Source organism: Lagopus leucura, unplaced genomic scaffold (genome assembly GCF_019238085.1).
Source record: "Lagopus leucura isolate 7727_CA_CO unplaced genomic scaffold, USGS_WTPT01 Super-Scaffold_100094, whole genome shotgun sequence".
NCBI classification, from domain to species: Eukaryota; Metazoa; Chordata; class Aves; order Galliformes; family Phasianidae; genus Lagopus; species Lagopus leucura.
This window is the reverse complement of record NW_024962321.1, coordinates 162288-185791: the sequence shown is the minus strand read 5'-3', so window position 1 is coordinate 185791 and position 23504 is coordinate 162288. Positions and strand designations below refer to the sequence as shown.

The 23504-nt window shown below is 48.2% G+C and overlaps 1 protein-coding gene across 4 annotated transcripts; it reads right to left on the bottom strand.

Moving 5' to 3' along the window:
* Nucleotides 1-53: 53 nt before the first annotated feature.
* Nucleotides 54-22877, bottom strand: ACLY (ATP citrate lyase). Of its 4 annotated transcripts, none has more exons than XM_042887600.1 (29): nt 22789-22877; nt 18260-18429; nt 17276-17398; nt 16223-16285; nt 15434-15624; nt 14662-14741; nt 14037-14167; nt 13049-13167; nt 12487-12623; nt 11997-12058; nt 11721-11838; nt 11413-11567; nt 10889-10979; nt 9750-9779; nt 7976-8117; nt 5980-6148; nt 5439-5543; nt 4992-5188; nt 4735-4816; nt 4279-4389; nt 3810-3937; nt 3543-3636; nt 3152-3306; nt 2745-2895; nt 2051-2194; nt 1717-1830; nt 1186-1268; nt 995-1071; nt 54-813 (listed from the first exon to the last, which is right to left on the bottom strand). In XM_042887600.1, the coding sequence occupies exons 2-29, from the start codon at nt 18416-18418 to the stop codon at nt 719-721; spliced, it is 3306 nt and encodes a 1101-aa protein (XP_042743534.1). In that variant the 5' UTR covers nt 18419-18429; nt 22789-22877; the 3' UTR covers nt 54-718. The 4 variants fall into 4 exon arrangements, with proteins under 4 accessions (XP_042743534.1, XP_042743536.1, XP_042743535.1 ...); XM_042887602.1 differs by lacking the exon at nt 22789-22877 and adding an exon at nt 21429-21487; XM_042887601.1 differs by lacking the exon at nt 22789-22877 and adding an exon at nt 20666-20843.
* Nucleotides 22878-23504: the final 627 nt, after the last annotated feature.

Below are 23504 nucleotides of genomic sequence, written 5' to 3'. Positions count from 1 at the left end.
GGGGAGGTTTGGCTGCTTTTACGCCACAGTCGCCACTCAGGAAGCGCCACCCAGCCGAGCAGTAGCGTCATTTATTTGAGCTCGTTACAATACAGAGAGGAGGCTGAAGTCACTACTGAGATCGGGTGAGGCGGAGCCTGGCGGCCCGCAGCAGCTGAGCAGTAAATGAGTTACATAAATACAGGCACTGGAGTAGGTGTAGTTTCACAGTTTAACAGCAGTATATGGTACAACTTTACATCTTAAATTACTACACTGCAGGTTGAGTAACAGAGGTTATAGAGCAGCAGTGGTCCCACTATTCAGAGTACAATTAGACTGATGAACACACAGTAAACAAACAGAAACAGACCCCGAAGCCCGCACTGAACAATCCACAACCCTCAAATCAGCACTTATGGGAACTTCCCCCGCTATCAGGAAAAGCTCAGGACAACTCTGAGCCCCCAGAACCATGAAAAACCTTTCCTGGAAACAAAAATAAAACTAGAATAGGAAAAAAAAAAAAAATAAAGGGTGAGAAACAGTATTAAATACAGCAGGTAACACGGAACAGCACACGTTTTGGCTTTCGATTAAGTTTCTATTCCCACAGAACAGTTGCTTTGCACAGTTTACTAGGCAGCTCCTTGTCTGTACCAATGGCCTTCGTACATCAAAGTCCCATTTCTGGCTGTCCTCTGTGCAGGTTCCCCCCGCTGCTGAGCAGCACTGAGGATCACATGGTCATGTGCTCCGGCAAAACGTAGGAGATGTCGTCCCACGGGTGACGGTACAGACCTTGCTTCAATCTCTTCTGATCCAGGTAGTGTCCTAAAAGGAAAGTCTTTGTTACAGCGCTTCTGAGCCTCCTCCTCCTCATACTCGGCCTTGGAAGGATTTTGATTTCTGGACTCCTACGACCGGTATTTCACAACTGCCAGCCCACACCTCCACCTCTGCCTCCTGTTCATGGCAGCAGGGCACGTCCCTGCAGAAACCACAGCAAACTTACCGATGAATCCCATGCTCCTGCCTAGTACAAAGATGCCATTAAGAGCTCCTATATCAATATATTCATCAGCTTCTTCCCTGGAAGAAAAACAAAGCAACTACTCAGTGTTTGGAAACCCCGGCCCCACACAAGCTGGCAGTATGGCTCCTATTGTTAATTACAGGAGCACAACCCAAGGGAGAAATACTTACCGTGTAAAAGAGCCACAATGCCTGAGCACATCAACAAAGGCAACTCCAATAAAGCCATCTACATTCAGGATAAGATTTGGTTTCTGAAGGAAATACACAGACAAGATGTCAACAATGGGCAGTGATGTTCACCTGTAATTTCCACGCTCGGGGTAATTTGGAGGCTGCCATAGCTGTGGACATGCACACCAAGTGATACAGAAGGCTGACTGTGAGCAATAGCTGTACTTGATGCACATAACGGCCAAGCAGCCCCAGCCAGGTGTGTTTCACTTCATCCACAGAGATTCTCACCCCTCTGCCAGCACCTGTGTGCTAGCCACAAGGATCTGCACTTCCAGACCATGCCAGGTAACTCTGATAACAGGTTTTGTTCTGCTCAGTGCTTTCTTGCTGTCCAAATGTCTTCAGCCTTATTAAACTGTAGCTGCACTTCAACAATTTGTTAAGCTCTGCCATTAAAATACAGCATTAACTCCTCCCCCAGTAAGAAAAAGTGCTTGTGAGCAGATAAATTCCAGCACATTTCACCTTGGAAGTTGTAATTTTTTCCACTTCGAGCGCATAATCCAACAGCGGAGTGGCAGGGAAATGCTGCTTCACGTAGTCTTTGAGAATCTGAACTCTCATGTCTGGGTTGTTTATCTACAAGTCAAAAACAAAGTTAGCAATGCATCTAACAGGCATTTCATGTAAGATCTGCTATTTGTAGCTTCAGAGCTTACAAGTCTGAGAATTCTGCCTAACGCTGCCTCTGAGAGTTGCTGGTTTCCTTGCCTTCATTTCCTCCCCGTTTTTATAAAGAAAACCAGAGCATGCACAATAAAAACACCTCCAATATGTACTAATAGTGCAGTTTGCTTACAGATTTGACTCTGTGTCCAATGCCCATGATCAGTTTCCCTTCTTTCTTCATCTTATTCACAAACTCCATAGGGATAATCCCACTGTCAAAGGCCTTGCTGAACACTTTAGCTGCAGCATCCAGCGCTCCACCAAACCGGTCACCCTGGGTTCAATACACAAAGAGAATTACAGCAAGAACTCCACAAGCAAAGGTCCAAAACAAGCACAGGATCATCTTCCCCCTCCTCCACATCTGCCAGTGTGGCAATTATGAAATTAAAGTTGGGCGGGCGCCTGGGACGAAGTGTTTCATAACTCAAAGAAGCATCAGTGCACAGCACAGCACCCCCACTGCAGGTGGCAGAGGGGAGATCCAATCTGAATCATGACTTGTCAGTTCTAGAGGACATCAGGCAGCCGTGAAGGGACAATTCTGACAGCAATTTGGCTCCTACAGTCTCACACATGAGACAAGATAGTTGTGTTCATGGAAATATGGACTAGATTTCAAACCTAGAACAGAAACTGAACAGTAGGCTTCTTCCAGTAGATTTTCACTTTCATCAGCTGTAAGCATGGAATTTGGCAGAAATTCAGACTATGGATGTGCAGACAGGAGCTAGTGCTTAGCTTGCAGCTGTTCCAAATCCCAGCTTACTGTAATAAATCTAGGACTGAGTAGCATGTAACAAAATCGAATCTTCAGTGCTTACAATAGTAAGAAGGCCTGAAGTGAGACTTGACACAAGATCTTTTCCAGCTCTTGCACAGACAATGGTGTTGTGGGCTCCAGACACAGCAGGCCCGTGATCTGCTGTTACCATCAAACACATCTCAATGAACTGGCAGGCATACTTTGGTAACCTGAGCAAGAGAGAGACTGAAGTCATTTACTGCAGAGAGATCAGAACAACAAAATGCCCAGCGTTGCTCTGGACAGTAACTCTACTTTAAGACAGAGGAGCAGTGGGATCACAGCAGCCATCAGTGCATCCCAGCACCTGTCTTCTCAGAGATGAGTGGAATTTATTCCCTTTCCACTGGAAATATTGAGACCGTAAGACTATAAACTACAAGGCTTCAAGCTAAAGGGTCTGGGCTTCCACAAAAGCTGCCTCACCTCCTTTGAAACCAGAGCAGGCCCAGAACGCCTCCAATTCCCATCTCTTCTTTGAAGACTTCAGTGATTGGCATGCCAGCATAGATCAGTTCCTGCCCTCTCTCATCACAGATGCTTGTCATGAAGGAAGCCGGCTTGCGGATCAGACCCAGCTCCTGGAATCACAGCACAGAGATGATCCTAAACAATCCTCTTCAGAAACAAGGGGCAACAAGACTTAAACTTGCCTTCAGGGCAGGTTCCACAGCCTACAACCAGCGCAGCCAGCAAGCGCACTGACAACACGACAAAGCCTGAGCCAACACCACTGTAATGCTGGACACTGAAAGGACACCAAACATCTTGTCTGGTGCCTATGGAACCTAGAATCAAGTGAAGTAGCATAGCTCACCCGAGCCCAGGAGTAATCCATTGGCACAGTTGGAGGAGGAACTTCCTCAGCTGGCTCAATCACTCTTTTTGCCACAAGATCCTGATAGACAGACCTGGGGGAGAATCCTTTTGTTAATTTAAGTCCTTTTGAATGACAGAAGAGATGCAGCCTTAGTCCAGACCTCGAGAGCCCAGACTAAGCAGGAGTACCAGAGCAGGAGAATATTTCTCAACCATTTAAAGTCAAGCACCCTAGGAGTTTTCATCTCCTGCTTGAGCAACTTACTGAATGACCTCTCCCAGCTCATCAAAACTCCGGGGAACAAACACACCAGCTTCTTTCAGGGCTTGATTCTTTGCAACAGCAGTTTCAGAAGCTTGGTTTGCACAAGCCCCTGCATGGCCAAACTGCACCTACAAACAACAGAAGAGACATCAGTAAGGAATGCAAGTTGGACTGGCTTACAGGTAAACATAACTGAACAGGAAAGTGGTCGCAGGAATAGCAGTGACTGCACAATCTGCCTTCTTGTTTGGCCTGACAGAACTCTTGGCTGCAACTGGCTGCTCTAGGATGCTTGGGCTGCATCTATGAATGCACTGAATTCTTTGGAGCCCTCCAGTGGCAAATTAAATAAGCACAAAAAGCTTTTATTATTGATACTTCTGCATGCTTCTCTGCTAAGGCTTAGGTGGGAGGAGCTGGCTTTCTTCCCCTCCTGTCACAAATAAATATACCCCACTTCTGCACGTACCTCTGAAGAAAACATGGTGGCACAAGTACCAATACACCAGCACACCACTGGCTTGGTGATGCGGCCTTCTTTAATACCCCTACAGATCTTGTACTCTTCTGTGCCTCCAATCTGTAGGGAGAAAGAGAGTTGAGCTCTTTCAAAAGCTTTGCTTTTTTTGTTGTTGTTTGAAACCAGCTCTGAGATGCACATGGAAACACTTCTTGGTCCTGCTGCACTGAATAATGGCTTCAGTCTCAGAATAAAGTCTGTTTTTAAAGTGAGACTGTGTTGAATGCATTCAATTTCTTCTGATTAAAGAAGCAGGAAATAAAACTTCAGATTTCTAATAACAGTATGAACAGCTGCCACTTAGTTATAGCTGCTACTTACTATTTATTCTTGCTGCTAGGTCAAACTCAACTGCTCAGTTCTGGAAGCATCCTTCTCAGATAGCAGAGAAATGGCCCCACTCACCTCTCCAAGCACCACAATCATTTTCACTCCTGGGGTATCCTGATAACGCAAGACATGATCCATAAAAGTTGAACCAGGATATCTGGGTGAAAAACAGGGAAGAATGAGAGAAGTTCATTTATTTCTGGAAAAAAAAAAAATCTATGAAACAAGACAAGTTAGCAGCCAGCCTGCCCTTCGCCCCAGTTAACACTGACAGTTCAAGAAGCTCCTTCTGTTCACTGACTTGGAAAGCAGCTTCTTTGTTAGACTCCTACCTGTCTCCTCCAATGGCCACCCCTTCATAGACCCCATCAGTGGTTCGGGAAATTATGTTGTTGAGCTCATTGGACATTCCTCCAGACCTTGAAACATAAGCCACGCTGCCAGGACGGTACAGTTTTGATGCTAAGATATTATCAAGCATGCCTCCCGTGTTGCCTATTTTGAAGCAACCTGGTTTGATCCCACCAACCTACAAGAAAATCACAGAAAGATGTAAAGTCCTTTAAGACAGACATGAGACATAGGAACGTTCCTGCAAAACGGCCTTCTGTCAGTGTTGATACAAGCAGTGAAGAAGGTAACGTGACCCTAAAATGGCCAACTAACACCTGCTTTGTATGGCTACACACAAGCTGGGTGGGAGGATATACTTCATCCCTCGGGGAAAATGATGTGAAGATTAAGACAGGATAAACAAGGAGGAAGGTCTCAGTTCTTACAGTTGCAGGCCCGATGATGGTGACTCCTTTTTTATCAGCTGCTTTGATCAGCTTCCGTGTCAGTGCCTCTGGAATGCCCTCAGCAATGATGGCAATGGTGCGGATCTGCATCGGGACAAAGAGAGCCATCAGCAGCCCAAACAAACTCTGCAGGCTGCTGGGTAGTTATGGGGCAGAAAAGCTCAGTGCACAGATCCATAACCTGCTGCAGTCCTCTCAGCAGCTTCAATGCATGGTTTAGATGATTTTCTTCCCCTTGCACAACAGGGAGCAGCACCGTATTTCAAACAAAACTGATCTCTCTCAGACAGAGGTGCTGAGTTTTCCCATAACCTGCAAGCCCAGCATTAGGATTTGCTCTACAACTCCAGTATCCAAGAGTTCACAAGGAGTTCGAACTGAGGTATTTATTTGGAAGCTGGGACACCAAGTTGGTTTGCTGATATCATCATGGTTTAAGAAACACTGGTACCCTGTTCCAGAAGCAGCAGCACAAGGTCTAAATGGTCTTCCTTGAGTTTCTTCTGGATCCCTCACTCACCTGTGGATAATTCATCGTCTCCACAGTGCTGTCATAAGCAGAGCGTAGAGATGCAAAGTTGATGAGAACATCCACCTCTGGGTGCTTCCTCATGGCATCAGACATGTTCTTGTAGACTGGGATCAAGATTTCCTTGTGGCCCCAGTAGAACTTCTGCCTGTGGTCACCACTGTGAAGGGGAAGATGAAAAAGCCCTGACTTTTAAGGCTTCTGGAAAAACAAGGGATACAACGCATGCAGATAGAGAGGAGTTTACAAACCCCAACTCTCAGACACCAAGACTGACTGCGAGACACTCACTAGCAAGTGAGTACATGTGGGGAGGGACCATACTAACAGCAGAAGGTTCTTCAGAGTATAGAACAGAGCAGCGTATGGAAGGAGACGAGCTAATGGGGACAGAGGCATCCAGCAAGATGAATAAGCTCTCCCACAGTGAAGTTACCAGAGCCTTAATTCTACTCCAAGCTGGAAGACAGAATGAGGCACAGAAAGAGTAATGAATGAGATGCATGCAAAGCTGCCTTACTGGACTGGAACGAATACTGGATTAGGGGAAGACAGGAAACCAGCATCTGTGGCCAGCAGCCAGGACAGCAAGGTAAGGGCCAGTCAATTCCTCTGCAGTGGGACTGCCCACCAGTCTCTGCTCTGCACATGCTCTGCACATGCTGGAGGAGGGGCATCTAGGAAAGCTCCTACATGTTGTCTGCTAAGTGTGGTGGACTAACTGGGACTCCTTCAAGTCTCTACTCAGCCATTTAGGAGTTCAGAAATACTGGCCATTTCCACACTGTTACATTTGCAACAGAATGTTCCAGCTTTTGGCAGCTTGGCTTGCTCCAGAAGGTCAAGCAGAAACAGCTGATTAATAGATAGCCTTAAGCTTTTTATCCCTATGGCTTCCTTTCATTAAGTGACTGCAACACTGCAAGGGGCCGCTGCTCATCAGCAGTAGCTACGCCTGCAGTTCATCTCAGCACCCTGAGGTCTGCACTTGTTGAGAAGGTATTTCAGAGCTGCAATCATCATCAGAGCTGCGGACCAACAGCACAATGGACAAGAGAGGCAGTACTCTGCAGGAGGGAGGTTGATCAGCTATCAGCTCTCCTGGATGTCTGTAAATACCACAGAAATTAAAACAAGCCTCTTCCCCTTCCATGCTCTCATCTGTCTCAGCAGCAGGCCAAGTCAGTCGCTCCTTTTCTGTTCAGCACTCGCTCTGTTCAACAGGAAGGCTTTCCCCACCCCTCACATGAGGGGCAATGGAGCAGCTTATGCATCATCTCAGCAGCCATGGAGGGACCTCCTGGGGTCAATCTGAAACTAACTTCTAAACCCATTAGCTGAGGGGATAAGGCCAAAGAGGGTAAATACCTCAGTGTGATGGAGTTCTCTTGAAGGACCCACACACTTCCTGCCTGCTAAGAAACTGCAACTAATAGGAGACAGTCAGAATCAGGATCTATTTAAATAATTTGACAGGACAGATTGCCTTAGCCTGATTAGCAGAGCTGCTCTGACTCCAGCTAATATTTGAAGGTAAAAAAAAAAAAACCCACCAACTGCAACAGGTACAAATCAAGGTGTCAGACAAGTAGGCAGCAAACAGAATCAGCAGAAGAGCCCATATGTGTCTTTAGTGCCTCTGCTAAGCTAGTCAGCTGCTACGAGAAAGTCCAACTAGCAAAACCTTCTTCACTTTGGAATGAAGGAACAGAACTTGGACACCCTTGGAAAGAGCAAGACGTGGGGCCTGAAACAGCTCCATGTTAGCTGTACAGCACAACTCAGAGCAGCCTGAAATCAGTGACTGAGGGAAGCAGGAAGCAGTCTGCAAAGCCAACCTGATGACAGGGAGCAGAGGAGAAAGTGTAAAAGCAGCAATGAGAACTAGGGCAGAACTACACTAAAGAACAGAGGCTGGAGGAGGAGAAAGCTAAGAGAAGTATCTGAGGGATGCAGTCAGAAAAACGCCGTTAGCACAGCTACTTACGTGAATGGATAAACCATGGCAGCTACGGAAGGTTCGTCCCGGGAGCAGATATAATCAAAGTCCAGCATCCCCTGCACAGCTCGCGTCTGCATTCCCCAGATGATGGCTTTGGTGTGACGGCTGAACAGGGTTGTAGCTTTACCTGCTCAGAAAGAGAGCGGGGGGAAAAAAACACCAACACACCCCGAATGTATATCTGTGCAAGACAGAAGTTGAAGCTTTGCTAATGTTTGCTGAAAGCCTCCCAGATCAGCATATCCCCCCACCCCAACCTAGTTCCAACAGCTGAGCTACAGGATGTAGTAGACAGACTGCCCAAATTAAGGAAGAAGCTGCAGAAGCAGCATCCTCCTCTTCCCAGGATTCTGAACACAGCAGCCAAGTTTTGGGTTTCACAAAATGGACAAGTGCAGAATCACAGGCTGGGAACTGGTGTAAGGCTGGAGAGATGTGAAGTGAGAAATGCCTCCTCCTCACATCCCTCCCAGATGGATTTATTCTGCAAAGCTGAAGAGGAAGGGAACTTCTGTTGCATATGGCCTTCAATCTGCAAGAACCACGGGAGGTTTGCTTCCTGCATTTGTCAGGGTGCCATACCAGCACGATGGTAGGAAACAAAAAGCAAAATGCAGAAAATGAAAGAGACACAGCAAAGGAGCACTACATTACTCAGCTTTTGTTTTCAGTTTCTGATATCAGGATCCAACGCAAACCTGATGGCTCTAAAATTTTATTTATAGCCCAAAACTTTGGCTTTGAGGGGCAGAGTCACAGGAAAGGCAACAATTCAGCTAGTGAAGATGAATTATTTAAGTACATTTGCACCACTTGTCTCAGCAAGATGTTGAGTTCCTCCCTTGGACTCCATACAGAGATCATTTTAAAACTAACTCTGAGCTGATCCATCTGCTGATCTCAGCAAGTCTACAGCTGATTTCTTTTAGGCTTCGAATAAAGGTAGTCATAAATCAGATGGTGTTCTCCCAGCATCAGCAATACATCAGTCCCTATCTTCTCCAACACAACACGTTCATAGTAAAGATGCACTGCTATGCAACTTGTGCCTAGGAAGCTGCCCACCCTACAAACCTTTCCAATTTATCATCTTGCAGGTGCCTACAAGGAATAATATCAGTATCAACAGGAAAACACAGGATGCAAAAGGTGGTATTGTTTGTCCAAATTACACAAAGAAGAATGAGGGCCTCATTCTGCCCGTCTCCACTCTTGTGGTAGGGAAAATAACTGGAAACTTCACTTTGCTTCAGAAGCTTCTCATCCAGCACTGAGCTTAAAGTTCCCATAATTTCACTGGGTGCAAGCTTTAATATCTTGTTGAACCAATAAGGCAACAAGAGCCTTTACTTCATTCCTTAACTTTCTTGTGCCCTCAAGGCTCATAAGCAGGTCAGCTGCTCTTCTACGTTTCCCTTTAGTTATTATTCAGCAAGTCCTTGCTGAAAGCAAAGGCTGCTTTTCGCAGTGTGCAGGGCTGTTTTTCTCTCAGTGGTTATGGGAGCAGAGGGAAGGTGAAGAGAAGCAACTTTGAAACTTGTCCTCCCATCCCCGGGAGGAAACGCATATTTTGTGCAAAGGCATCTGTGATCTGCACTTCAAAAACAACTGCAAGACTGTGCGAGCTACATCTGCTGGCAGGAGGGAAGGGAAGGACTAAACAACACTGCAAAATTTTGGAGAGAAAAAACAGCAACAAAAACTGAGAAGTCAGCTGCCAGCAAGGCCAGACACACTCAGGTAGTCACACATGTCCTACCTGCACCGGGTCGTGGAGCTGGGACTGAATCTGTTGAAGAGAGAATCACTCATGCAACAATATGACACAGTTGGCTGCTGTCACCCCGCAAGGCCACGCGTGGCACAGTGCTCACTGCAGCTTCCCTCCTCCCCGCAGCTCTCAGAGCTTTTGGGTTTTGCTTTTGTTAAAAAAAAAAAAACAAAAAACAAAACACCACACAAAAATCCCACACGCAGACTGCAGCACTTCCTGCTGTACCTTCTCTCCAAATCCAGTGTTCTCCACACCACAAGATCCACAGCTCACATTTTCAAAGCACTGCTTATGCAAAAAGTTCTGCACGCCGTGATTAAGAGAGCAGTATTTCTATTTGGGTGCTGTGTTCCAGTGGAGTCAGATCTGAACCCCACTGTCATCACACTGTTCTGCTGCCAGTGAGATCTCCATCTCCTCACACTCGGGAGCAGCAGAACAGCTCCATATTCTGTCCCTACCCTGCAATGCAGTTTGCTCTTACCCAGAAAGGCTTCCAACAAATACAACCAGAAGGCCCCCAAAGCTCAAGCACGTCACCGTGCTAAAGAAGCCTCCTACAAACTTAAAAACAAAAACAACCAAAAAAAAAAAAAAAAAAAGCAAAAGAAATCCCACCACAGATAACAGAGGAACCCCAGATCCTAAACATTTCATTACTGCATCACAGCTCCTACTGAACTGACAAGGCTCTCAGTGCTGTCTGGAGATGGCTCATCCTGAAAGCTGCAACACGTACCAAGGACTTTGTGCATACCCACACTGCACCAACAGTGTTCCATGTTAACACCCCAGATAACTAAATGGAAAGCAGACCTCAGTGCAGCAGCCACAGCAGAGATGCTACACTGCTGTCTGCTGGCCTCACGTAAGGGAACGTGGCAAAGCTGCAGCTCTGAAGCGGTGGCGATTGCTTGGAAAAAAACCATCACCACAGATGAAGGTAGCTTTGACTCACCTTGTGCACGAGCTAATTGCACAGCAAGGGACAACATCCTAGAAGCACTTAAAAAGGCAGACAAATACTGCAACATTACTTTTGCTCGTATCCAGAAAAAGACCTTAGTCAAGTCCACATTCCTTTAGAGTGGAACAGAACTGCTAGCAACCATTTCTGGACTTACCAAGAGGTGCTGCTGGCTTTGCCTTCTTGGCTGGAGCAATATCATCAGGTTTGGATTCGGAGAAAGAAGCTGTTCTGCTTGGTGCTGGAGTCTGAAAGATTCAGAAGCCAAGTCAGTAAAGGACAGCATACCAGATAAGGCTGCCCAGTATCAATTTCTGGGGCTTTTAAAAGGAGATGGTCACTTTAACTATGCTACCCTCCAAAGAGACAATTTATAGATATTCTATATATAGCATAGAAATATTTCAGGCAAGAGGGAATACTCCTAAATGACCAAGTTCCCAGTAGGTAAAGGAGTCCCATTCTTGCTGTTGAAGGATCACATTTTCTGCATAAGTGAAATGAATGCCAGATGGCCCTTCTTGGAAAGTCATGCAAGCAGTCACCAGTTTGCCCTCAACCTTTTAACTGCACAAGCTGACAGTGGCTAAAATCTATGTCTGACCCAACCAGACAGAGGAAGCTGCTTCCAGGAGGCCCCTCACAAGCATTCCCTTCCACAAAGGGGGTGGAGGAGCTCACCGATGGGCTGCCGCTGGCATTGAGGAGGAAGTTGGCAGTGTGGGCTGCAGTGGGTGGTTGGTTGGGGATGGGTCGATGGCCAAGCGCCATCCCCACAATCGCAGTCATGTGAGTCTCTGTGCCAAAGACATGGATGGGGATCCCAGTGGTCTTCCCTGCACACGAATACAAGAACAGTCAGCTTTAGGCAGAGGAAAAGGAACCAGCATCTGCCAGAGCAAAGTATTGAACTTCAAAAAGGCTCCAGCCAAAGCAGGTGGAAAAAACAAGAGATGAGAACAACACGGGAGGAAGTGGATGGTCCTTACCAACTTCTCCCATGACACGCAATCCTTCCTGGTAGTTCGGGCCTCCTCTCCGCACAAAGATCCTCACCTCATGCTCTTTCAGAGGGCCTTGGTAGTCCTTAATTGCTCTAACAATGCCCTGAGAAAGAAACAAAGGACAGGTGAGCTGGGAAGCCTAACATTAACACCATCCTCCTCATCGTCTCAAGCACTACGGGAGATGCACAGCCAGAATTGGCACAACGTGACCTGGACAGAATGGTTTGGGGCTGCCAACACTCCCAAGTAGTCACACACCTTAAAAGTGGCTGCGACGTTGGTGAAGTTAGCAATGCTGCCTCCAATGATCAGGATTTTGCCTATGAAAAAAAAACAAGCATAAATAAAGCAGCATTAAGAACACGTTAAGAACACAGTGCACCTACTGTAAGACCATGAAGCACTGCAGGACTGAGAGGAACAACGCTGTGGTTCAGACTAATTAACAGTTTGCAGTAGGCTGTATTTAACAGAGCCTGGAAGATGAGTTTTGCATCAGGCAAGAAACTTTCTGATAAGAATCTCTTCAACCACATTTGTGCTCTTTGGTACGTGGAAAAATACAAACTGCACCCCTGAAGCAAGAGCTAACAGAAATCCATCGCTATCTGACTCAGAAGGCAGAAGTATGTTAAGACTCCCAGGTAGCTCTAAGCATAGCAATGCTCCAGATTGTTTAGTTTTTCTCCTATATACTTTGAGCTGTACATCCTGGCTAGTTAACTACAGCCCCAGTCCCAGGTCTTACCTTCAGGGTGTTTCTCTCGAGTCATGAGGGAGAGAATAGTCTTGGCATAGTCATAGGTCTGCTGCTCACTTGGGGCTCCTGAGTATTCGCCATAGTTTGCCAGTTCATTCACACCCCCCAGGTCACAAATAGTGTCACTATTAACAAACAGAAATAATGTAAGAGATAGTTATAATTTTTGTGTCACTACAGAACATCCCAAATTCCTGTGAAAGCATGACTTTGGGAGGTCACACATCCACTGAGAACAAAGCTGTTCTCTTGGTGCCAGTCACAATTAGCCTTGTTATACATCCTACACATGATGGGAGCCACCACAGCAGCCACACGAACATTAGGAGCTTTCAGCCAGTCTCTTTCCCAGGTGAAGAGAAGCTTAATTCAACCTCCCAGAGTCAAATTATCACTTCCAAATGACACTGCGTTCCACATCCTAGGGAGACACCTGCACAGCACCTTCATTCCAGGCAGGTCCCAAGCAGTCACAGCATGGCAAACAGTCCCTCCCCAGAGGCTCATTTCCATTGCAACACCCCCTGCACCCCAACCCTGGCTACGATACCTGTAAACCACAGAGGCACCACCACCAGCCACCATGGTCCAGATTCTGCCTTTAGGGTTGAGAATAGTAAGTTTCAAGCTGGCTCCGCTCTTTGCATCCAGATCAGCAATGTAGGCTTCCTGCAGACACACCAACAAACATTATTTAAGTGCCTTTCTGGCTTTCCTTGGCTAATACCTGCATGCTGATCTTTAAACCACAGTGCTAGCGCTGCTGGGTCCAACTTCCAGGCATGCAGAGCTGTCCCATCTTTTTGTCAAGCTGAAGGAAGAATGGGACTGCAAACATCTGCTCTGACCTCGTCTGCAGACCGAGACTGCAGAAAGTATAAAAAACAAACCCTACACACCCACAGCCACCTTCTCTCCAGCTGTGCTAAGAATGTAATCGCCAAGAGAGCTGTAATTTGGCTCAGTGTGGTACTCCTGCACCACAGGGTGCTCGCCTGTTGTGAAGCACTTCGCTGGGAGTTCATTAAGATTCTCAAAGACACTGAGATAGTAACCTTCACAGTGACTTGCAGAGGGATGATTCAGAGAGACAAAAGCTGAACTAATACATTTAAGTGCAAACTGAGTTAAGTGTTGGCATCCAGCAAGCTACATGGAGGGAAATAGCTAAATGGATTTCTTGGCCATGTTACAAAAACCTTTTCCAACTGATGCATAATTATAATTAATGAAACAGGGAAAAAAAAAAATAAATAAAAATCAGGGAAAATCATTTTGAGGAGTAGCAGAACCCAAAATAAGTAACAGAACAATTAAGAGAGTTCCAACAGTTATTAAAGCTGGAGAGAAGCTACATATGGAGCTACTGCAACTGGCAGTAGAAACCCTGACAATTTTGAGGGAAGACTCAGGCATTTCAAACAGCAGCAAAACCCTACATGAGAGAGAAGCTTCACTGCTACGGACACACAAGCAATGAAGAATTAATCCTGCAGTCCACAAGGGAGGAATTTTGGCCAGAGCAGCTGGTTACTTGCCTCTGGGTAGGCTTCCCTGCCGAAGGGAGGGGGAAACTCCACATCCCCCCATTTCACTTTGCAGATGTAGTCAGCAGTTGCATCGATCTTTGCAGCCAAATCAAGGATGTAGACACCATCCTTAGTCACGACTTTGGAGAAAAACAAACCAGGATTAGCTGTGCCTTGCACAGAGGCACACGCCACCCATTCGCTCACAAAACCCAACACCGGGTATCATTAAAAAATAATGAGGCCCCCTTTGATCTCCTTTCTCCACATCAATCATTTACATCTATTCAGAAAACCCAGAGAGTTCACTTCACCCTGAACTTGTGATCGCAGTGATCTGGTTCAGGTGCTGTTTTATCCTGAGCCGTTCTCACGTGCTTCACTTCTACTTCCCAACCTTTCAAGGTATTGTTTGCACTAGGAGATCAGATAACAGAACACTGCCTCCAAGCTCTTTACATCTCATATTCATTCAATTCATAGCTCCAAGACAAGTCACAACCACCTCTGTACCTGTTTTGCATATGCCACTGTCATGAACTACACACAATGGAGAAGGCTAATCCACACCTTTCAGTATTTTAGTACAGATAATAGCAGGTCCTACACGTAGGCTCCCAACAGCTCTGGTTACCTAATGGATTGATCTCGAGGTACGTGAAGTACAGATCTTCGTAAAGATTGAACAGGCCACAGATGAAGCTAGCCAAGATGCTGCAAAAAAAATTAATTAAACTCATTAAAGCAGCCAAATATGAAGTACAGCCTGCTGTGCCTTATTTGTATTAGCCTCAAATCTACTCTGTACCAATTTATTTCATTCTCATTCATCTTGTCTGGAAGAAGCCTGGATGATGACTCAAGGAAAGACAGACCTTGGTGACTCATCCTCATTACACTCCAGCAAACTCCCCTGAGAACACATTTGTGAGCAACTGTCTTGAGCTGCTCTGTCTGCTTAATCATCCTGAGACAGAAGTGCATCCTTGTCTCTCACTGACAGATATGCATCCTCGTCAGAACTAAGCCTCCTGAGCTGAGATGGGGAGCAGACTGCAATAAACTATATTAGTGACAGGCTTCTACATGGGCACAGAGATCAAAATTCAGTGTGCACCTCCACCTCCTCAGAGGTCAAAGCTTCAGTAGATTTAGAAGTGCTCCTGTCAAATGAGGGCTGGAAGCACCAGGAACACTCACTCTCAGTGCCACAAGAGGCTCAGCTAAGGTCAAAGAACTCAGGATTAGAATGCATGGAAGATTCCTGAGAGCTGCAAGCGGGGTAAGAGAGCAAGTTTTAGGAGGTAGCACTGTGAATGGACATTGCAGCAAAATGAAGATGAGCTTCTGGGTGGCTGGTTGTGCCCAGAGCAGGCACGGGAATTGGGCACCTGATCCATACTTACTCTTTTTTATCTGCTGGTGCGTGCTGCAGGAGATGCTTCTTCACGTCTGACTCATTAAGCTTTTCATCCACTGCCACAAGCAGCTTCTGAGCTTTGGCATCAACATCTCCCACATCCACACCTCCCTCGTGGTAGAAGAGGACATAGTCTCCCTCCCGGGCAGCATAAACGCAGACATAAAACTCTTCCTCCTGCACCACAGAGCCAGGCACAGCCATTAGCAGTCACACCCAGCAAACACCTTGACGAAGAGGAGCTCATGTCAGCACCAGGAGAGGAAACTGAGCACTCTTGGAATGCTAAGCTTTCCAGCACTGCCCAGACCCCTCCCAGGAAGCTTCATCCAGGGACAACATTCTCTATTTCTGGAGGAAAACGCTCCTATCTCACACAACCAGATCCTTTCCTGGTGCAGTGAAAGCACCTGCAACTAAGGTAATTATACCCTTCCCAAAACCGTGGCACAGAACAAAGATTTCACCAGCACAAATTGAGACATCCCACACAAAGCGAGATGGGAGATTCAAGGATCTGCCTTCTGCCTTCCAAATGGGTCCCTCTGCTGCGATGTGTAACCTCCTCCCAGTGGAGTAAGAGCAACCATGGTTATTAATGACTCTTTGCAGGGACTAAAGCTGTGCCAGCATGCAGCTCTGACAACATGCATCACTGTCAGCTTAATAACCCACTCCCAAGCTCCTGCTTTTGCCTCTGTATCAAACCATCTAAGCCACACACCAGCCAGAAAAGATTGAGAAGTGCTTTTAAAGCTTTAATTGCTTAGCCAACCTGTTTGTGGGGGACGAAGGGTTCAATCAGAAAATTCTTCAGGATTCCCTTTGCATTAGCAATCTGTAGGCAGAAAACAAGGCAGGCACCATTAAATACTTGTCCAATACTCACATTTATGAGACCATAAGGCAAGCTTAAAGAATTAACACTACCCTAATGAACCAATTCCTCCCAAACACCTTTCCACCACGTTTCCAGGGAACCCACTCTTCCCCACAGCAAGTTTTCAGGAACCTGCAGAGGTGCTTTCCTGCCATCCCAACCCAAAGCATCCCAGCACAAGGGACGTGGCTGTGGCAGGTACCACTGCTTCAGGAACCAACATCATTGGTCACAGCCTTCCCTTCAGATGCGATTGCTGCATTGTGCAGAACAGCAATTTCAACACCCATCATTTTTCTGATGGGAGGCACACAAGATGCAGTTGCCTGCTGTTTCGTAATGGCCTTCAGGCAAGTCTCACTGGCTCAGCTGCCCAGCCTGATGCTGGAGCCAGCAGCAAATCAATCACAGCAGAGCAAGGCAGCTGCTCCCTTGAAGCAGCAGAACTCCTGAAACACAGAAACTTGGATGGCAGGCATTTCTTTATCATTAGCATTGCAGCAGCATTCCCAGGGCAATAAATATTACAAGACAGCACCACACTAAAAAAGGACTTGAAGTAACACCCAGAGAACAACCAGAGCACTGCCTGGCTACAGTAGGAGGACAATTTTATGACAGTTTCTATGCTTGTCTTGTTAAAACCTCCTTAGATATTACAGCAAAGCAGCCATGCCAACTAGACACAGCATTCGAGCGATCAACTACTGATTCCCCAGAGCAAGGCATTTTCAGAGCTGTGCTGACTCCTGCTGAACTGCTACACGGGCCCCCGACAGCAGATGGTAGCAGGAGCACCAAGTTAACAGCACGCCATTAACAGCACTTATTTACCAGGAGGTTCAAACACAAAACAGTTCCTTATTTGTCCTGGTGTCAGCACAGCACGTCCTTCCAACCCCGCAAGGCAGAGCAATACCTGCAGACCTGTTGCCAAATGCCACTCACCGTGGTTTCTTGGCCCAAACGCTGCTTGAGCCAAACCTTCACCTGATCCAGTGTGAGGTTAATTCCAACCAGCCCCAGCTTCCCACGCCGCTTGATCAGCTGATCTGGCTTCACCACTAAACGCTGCAGCATTGTGCAAGAGGGATTAAAGAAAGAATAATTAGAAAGAGAGTTGGGTTGATTCTCTGCAGATGGCAAAGTGAAAAATTCAGTTAGTTTTATGCAGCAAAGTCCTTGCTGTGTTCCTCAGTCCTTTGTTTTGTGCCTAATGCGTTACAGTTGTTAAGCAAATGCATCTCCTGCTACAACACATCTGCCTTTCTTTTCCTCCCATCTCTGCACTTTGAGTAGAGCTGCTTTGTTTCCCCTCAGAGAGGACTGTAGTCAGCTCAGTCTCTGCTGATCATCAGTTCTAGGTTTTTGATGGTGGTGCTTTGGCGTGGCTTTTTAGTGAACTAAATTCTTCCAATGTAACTGTTAGGATGGCATTTCTGTAAAGCTTCACACCAAGTAGCACCCAGCACCCCATCCACCTGTAAGCCTTTGTGAGATACACCATGACACCAGTGTTCCTCCACCAGCAGAGGCACACATGGAGAAGCCATTGGAGATGTGGGACGCCAAGCACAAGCACATCACCAGCTGCTTGCAGTGGCACAATGCTGCCACTCCATCCTCCGCATGTGAGACTGCCTGGGTTCAGTGTCACGCACATTTTAGTCACCTGACAGTGCTTCTTCATGCTATACCTACAGGAGGCTGCTCCCAGGTGACAGGCTTATTCCTGCTTCCAAGTTTTGTTGTTGTTGTTTGTTTGTTTTGGATAATCAGGCCCTGTTGAAGGTGATAAACCTCGCTTCAAGGGTGTTGTGCTGTGCTGCTTCACCAGGGTCACAAGCACTGCAGGGCAGCAGCTACGACCAGCCCTTCAGGAAGCACACAGGGAGCCCTGCCTGCCCCGGGGAGGCACAGCACAGCCCTCACCTCGCTCAGCAGCCAGGGGTGGTCCTGGGTGAGCCGTGCCCAGTCGGTGTCTGGGGTGACGCGGGCATACTTGAAGCGGTTCTGGATGGCAGAGGACGTGCAGATGTACTTGTACAAGAACTCCTTCCCCGTCTGCTCAGAGATGGCTTTGGCTGACATGGCTGCCTAGACTGGATTGAAAAGCAATTTGTCAGAGAAGTCATCAGGAGAGAGCGCTTTGGCCAAGGGGTCACAGCTGACAGAGGCTGGAGCGGCGCCTTGTGCTGAATGTTGTCACTGCTCCCCACGCACAGCCCTGCAGCAGGGAGTACAGAAGCATCCTGAGCTCCTGGCAGAGCTGCAAGGCACGGCCACAGAAATGAGAAGCTGCTTGAACTCCAAAGAAAGCAAAGCATCTGAACAAGCCACTGAAGGCCAACTGACCACCCATGGTATCACAGAGCAGAAGCCCCACTTCTGGCCATAAGGCAACACTGGTGGACAAGTGCTTCTCTGCCACAGCTTCCTCAAAGGACAGGAATTCTGAACAGAAGGCAACAAAGCCTAACACTACACCAGAAGCAAAACATGCAGCAGTCTCACAAAGAAACAGTCTGTAATATGCAAACAGAAATGGCCAGCCACATCAAGAACCTGGGTGTTGAGCGGCCTGCAGACACGGCTTCCCTGCTTACAGAGCAGTTAGATATTTGCTACACAAAATCCTACCCACTGCCAAGTCCTTTTTTCTTACCCATCTTTGCCCCACGAATGCCACAGAACTGCAGGAGTGTAAGCTGTGCTGCAATTGCACTGAAAATTAAAGCGTTAGCAGATTTGTTTTGACTGCTGAACCTCTATAAAAAGACAGAAGGTTCTGCAGGAGACAGAATAGTTTAACCACCAGAAACAAACTACAGTTTGCTGCACCCAACTAAGAAGAATCTCAAGCTGGTTACAGAGCTGGTTCACAGCTATCCTTTGTTAATGACGGATCAATTTCACCTTCTTATTCTGAGACAGCTTTTTTTAATCAAAAAGGACCATGTGTGCACCAGAGAAGCACTGACCAAAGGTTCACAGCTTGATTACACGGCTGGCCAAAAGCTAGCTGGGGAAAAGGACTGTCCAGAGCTCTAAAAGCAGCTGAATGTTGGGCTGGTAGGTGGCAGAGCTGTAAAACACACACCTTACTCTGCAAGCATTCAGTTCCCTCAAACAGCATTCCACTACCTCTGCCTTCACAGCTGCACACACATCACTAAGCCATCTGTATCGCAGCGCTCAGAACTTTTGATTACAGTTTTCAGTCTGAAGCAGCGTTATTTCTGGGAGCAAATCCCTCCCTCCAGTTACCTGCAGCTATTAATTTTGCCTGGCAGGAATGCTCTCGCTTCCAGAGCTCTCAGAAATCCATTGGCTGCTACCAGAACAGCACAATAAAGGCCAGTCCCAGAGAAAAAGCAGCACATTTGACTGCAGTAAGAGCATATGGGTTAATAAACATTTGCCATTTGTATTTTATCCTGAAGAAAGAAAACACAAACCTATGGATTTTGCATTTCTCCAAGGTGACACAGAGTCCTTGAACAACACTGCAGTGCATATTACAAATTAATCAAAAGCTGGCATTAGTTATGCCAGTGACCAAGATGCAATTGTCTGCAATAGTAGAGAACCAGACCCAATGACCTCAGTCTTACTAAAAAGAGAAAACCTAGAGGATTATCGAATAGGAACAGATGAATGTGACAGATCTGTGTGTGTCATGCTGGCTGTCCCAGGCAAGAGAACAGCCCATGGTTTTTTACACTTCCCAACGCATTAGCGAGTCTTTAATCACATCCCTCACGCAGTTTTTCCATGCTCCAACTCAGCCCATCTCATGGGACAGACAGCACGAAACAATGCCTTCAGTCTGCTGAACTGTTCAGCTAAAAGATCAGCAGATAAAGGTCCGACAGGGCATCAGCAATTCCGACCCGTCTGTGCGTGCGCAGCTCCTCCATCGGCCAGAGGGGCTACAAGCACAGCAGCTCCACCACCAGCCACACTGCTGAGCAAACACCGAGCAGAGCTGTGACTGCCGACCTGCAGGCAGCTGAGGAACAGAAATCCCTGCAGGTCCCCACAGCCAGGCAGGGCTCAGCTGTCCTGGAGGGCTTTTCTGCAGCAATCTGAGCGCCTGCAGCTCCGATTGATGCCCACAGATGTAATGGCTGCACCGCTGGAGGACATCGGGGTGGGGTGGAAGAGCAGAAGGCTCCTCTCCCTACCCCAAATACAAACTATAACAATGTTCTCTCCTACTGACTCAGTCCTGAGATGCTGCTCTGTTTATGAATCATTCATTAAGTCCGAACTGCAGTTTTCCTGTGACTTCAGGTCTCAAATCCTGCAGGAGCTCTGCTGAGCAGAATCACGTACCTGGCTGTGGGTTGATGAGAAGATCACAGTAAAAGTTCTTTGTGGATGTACGAGCGATTTCCACTAATGATGCATGTTCGTTTACTGAGGCTCTAAAACAAACAGTTTACCTGCAACAAGTCAGAGACCTTTCTGAAAATCATCCACAGCCAATGACGTAAATGAGTGCTGGTTTTCAGCATGCCTGGAGCAAGTAAAAGAAATGGACTGGATCACACGATCAAGGGCTCAGAAGTACCTGTTCCCTCACAACACAGTTTGCCAAGTACACAAAAAAGTTACTCTTTAAAGTTTCTCAAGCGTATTGAGGAAAGAAAAGATACTCAGTGTGATAATGGTAAGGCAGACAAAGGTTACAGAGCAGGACGCTGTTGTGTTTGTGTGACAGCTGATCCATCTGCCCCAACGTACCAGTGATCAGCTGAAGGCAAAACAATAAAAACCAGAGAGGAGACGAAAAAAAAAGATTTAAAAAAAAAAAAAAAAAAAAAAAGGCATTGTTGGCAATAGAATCAGTGTAAAGTCCCTTTGAATACTGAACAGAGAGGATGGTGGGTGAGCACAGCCTACCCATATAAGAAATACCTTTTAAAGAAAGGACTGATTTACCCCCTTAAGCCCTTTCTGGTCTCAGAGGTGTAACTCAGTGAGCCTCACCCCTTCACAAGCACACAGAACAGGGCTCCACGCGTGGAATTTGCTTAGCCCCAAATCACTCAACTCCACTCATACCCAAACTGTGCTTCCAAACAATTCCACCCACCTGGAGAGATTTCATCCTCTCTCCTCCTGAGGATTTTAAGTCACGTAGTAAAGCAGTGTCCTCCCTTCATCCCAGGTCATTTATTAACACAGCTCAAGATCAGTCAATATTTCCTGCCCACAGCAGCACAAACAGTTACGTCAGCACCCACCTGGCAAGCACGCTTTCATCAGATGGCAGAGGGGCTCCAGAGAGGCCCCACAGCAGCCAATTTCATGGGTCAGAAGCCTCAAGAAGCCTCAGTGCTGCACATTGTGAAACTCCTGGCACTGGGCTGCTGTGATGCAAGCTGCTGTCATTCACTAAGGTGGTGGGAAACATGCTCTCTACAGACTCTGAGCCTTCAGAAATCAAAATGCAGCCAAGGAAAATAGCAGACCACGAACCAATTTAAGCCAGGTTAACAGAGAGCTGAAGACTGGCTCCAGATGTGCTGGTACACGCCGGGCATCAGCAATGGGATACCTGGAGTTCTATCTTTAAAAGAAAACTTAACCTGAAATCCCATGAGCTTCTGCTGTGTGGGTTTATTCCCCATCACCAGGGATTAGACAGCATTAGACAGGAGAGCAACAGCCTGAGTTCCAAACACAATTAAGGAAACAAAGCAACTGCAGGGATCTACAGCAACATATTTAGAATGCACGCAGTTTTTCAGTCGTTGGATGCTCAGCCAGACAGCAAATGTAGTTTAACAGAGGGAAACGTGAACCCCGTGCAAAAGGAAGAGAACTTCCAAAGCTGCAACACAAACAGATGCGTGCAGGTAGTGAACAATGGGCTGGAAAGCGGCCACGCAGCGGCTGGGTCTCAGAGCCGCCCATGGAGCACAGGGCAGCCCGGGGCTCCTCACACCGCTGCGACACGGGCTGAGAACGGAACGAGAACCGCAGGCGGGGGGAGAGCGGCCTGCCAGCCGCGAAAAGGGATTCTCGCTCTGGAAGAGGCGCAAACGGCGGAGCTCTCGGGCCGGGCTGCCTCCGCCCGCACAGACAGAGCTCAGGGCACGGGCGGGAGCCCTTTCTCCCGGCTCCCATCAAACGCCGCCCAGCAGCCCGAGCCCGGCACGGCGCAGCGGAGCTCCCGCATCCCTCCATAGAGGGCGAACCTCGCTGCGGCCTCAAGGTCAGGGCGGGAGCGGACAGCGCGGGGCCGCGGCTCCCAGCGCCCCATTGTATCGCCGGAGCCACAGGGACGGCCAGGCCCAGCGCCGCCGGGTCCCTTCAGAGACGGGCGGACATCCCCGCCCAGGCCGGGCACGCGCCCCCTGCCACCGCGCCCCGGGAGATCCCAGCACCCCCCAGGAAGAAGCCCGGGGCAGCCCAGCCCGCCGCGCGGAGCTCTACCCGCCACCACTCACCTGCGCCCGCTCCGCGCTGCCGCTCCCCGACGGCCGCCGCCTTTTGTTCGCTGTGGCGCGGCACTGCCTCCCCGGCCCATCGGCCTACGGGCGCCGCCGCCGCCCATTGGCTGCCGCCGCCGTCACGTGCGCGTTGCCTGAGCGGCGCCCGCGCTCCTATTGGTCTCCGCCGGTGGGGCGCGCCCGCGCGGCCTTGTGGGAGTCGTAGTTCCGCCCCTCCGCCCGCCCCCGCCTCCCCAGCCTCCCCCCCTGCTTTCGTCCCCCCCGCTCTCCGCCTCCAGCACCGCCAGCTCGCTTCCCCGCCCGGTTCGTCCTGCCTCTGCTGCTTCCCACTAGCACTCAGCTCCCGGCAGCTTTTTTCCTACAGACCCTCTCAAGCTCTTTCCCTACAGCAGAGGGTTTGTCGGACCGCCGCCTCCCTGGGACGTGCCGGGCCGTTGTGTCACTGCCCACCCCTGGCCCCGTCCCGCAGCGCCCCGGGAGCGAGGCGCAGAAGCAGCGGCTTTCATCCTCCCGAGATGAATCCGGGCTGCGCTGAGCGCATCGCACGAAGCCGCGCCCGCTCTGAGTCATTTCGCTGGAACAAATTGCTCCAAACATTCATCTTGTCACGGCATCATCCGAGGCCAAAATAAAGTCGAGACGAAGGCTGCTGATGGGAGAACCAGAACATTCTCTCGTTCGTCAGCGCCGCTGCCCAGAAGGACTGGATGATG

What these genes read in the sequence shown, in the direction of transcription:
- ACLY (XM_042887600.1), bottom strand. Translation starts at nt 18,418, where the DNA reads ATGTCAGCCAAAGCCATCTCTGAGCAGACGGGGAAGGAGTTCTTGTAC. An exon ending in CTGCTCTGGTTTCAAAGGAG is followed by an intron (nt 2,896 to 3,151) that starts GTGAGGCAGCTT and finishes TCTCTTGCTCAG; the next exon opens with GTTACCAAAGTATGCCTGCC. An exon ending in CAGGAGCATGGGATTCATCG is followed by an intron (nt 814 to 994) that starts GTAAGTTTGCTG and finishes CTTTCCTTTTAG; the next exon opens with GACACTACCTGGATCAGAAG.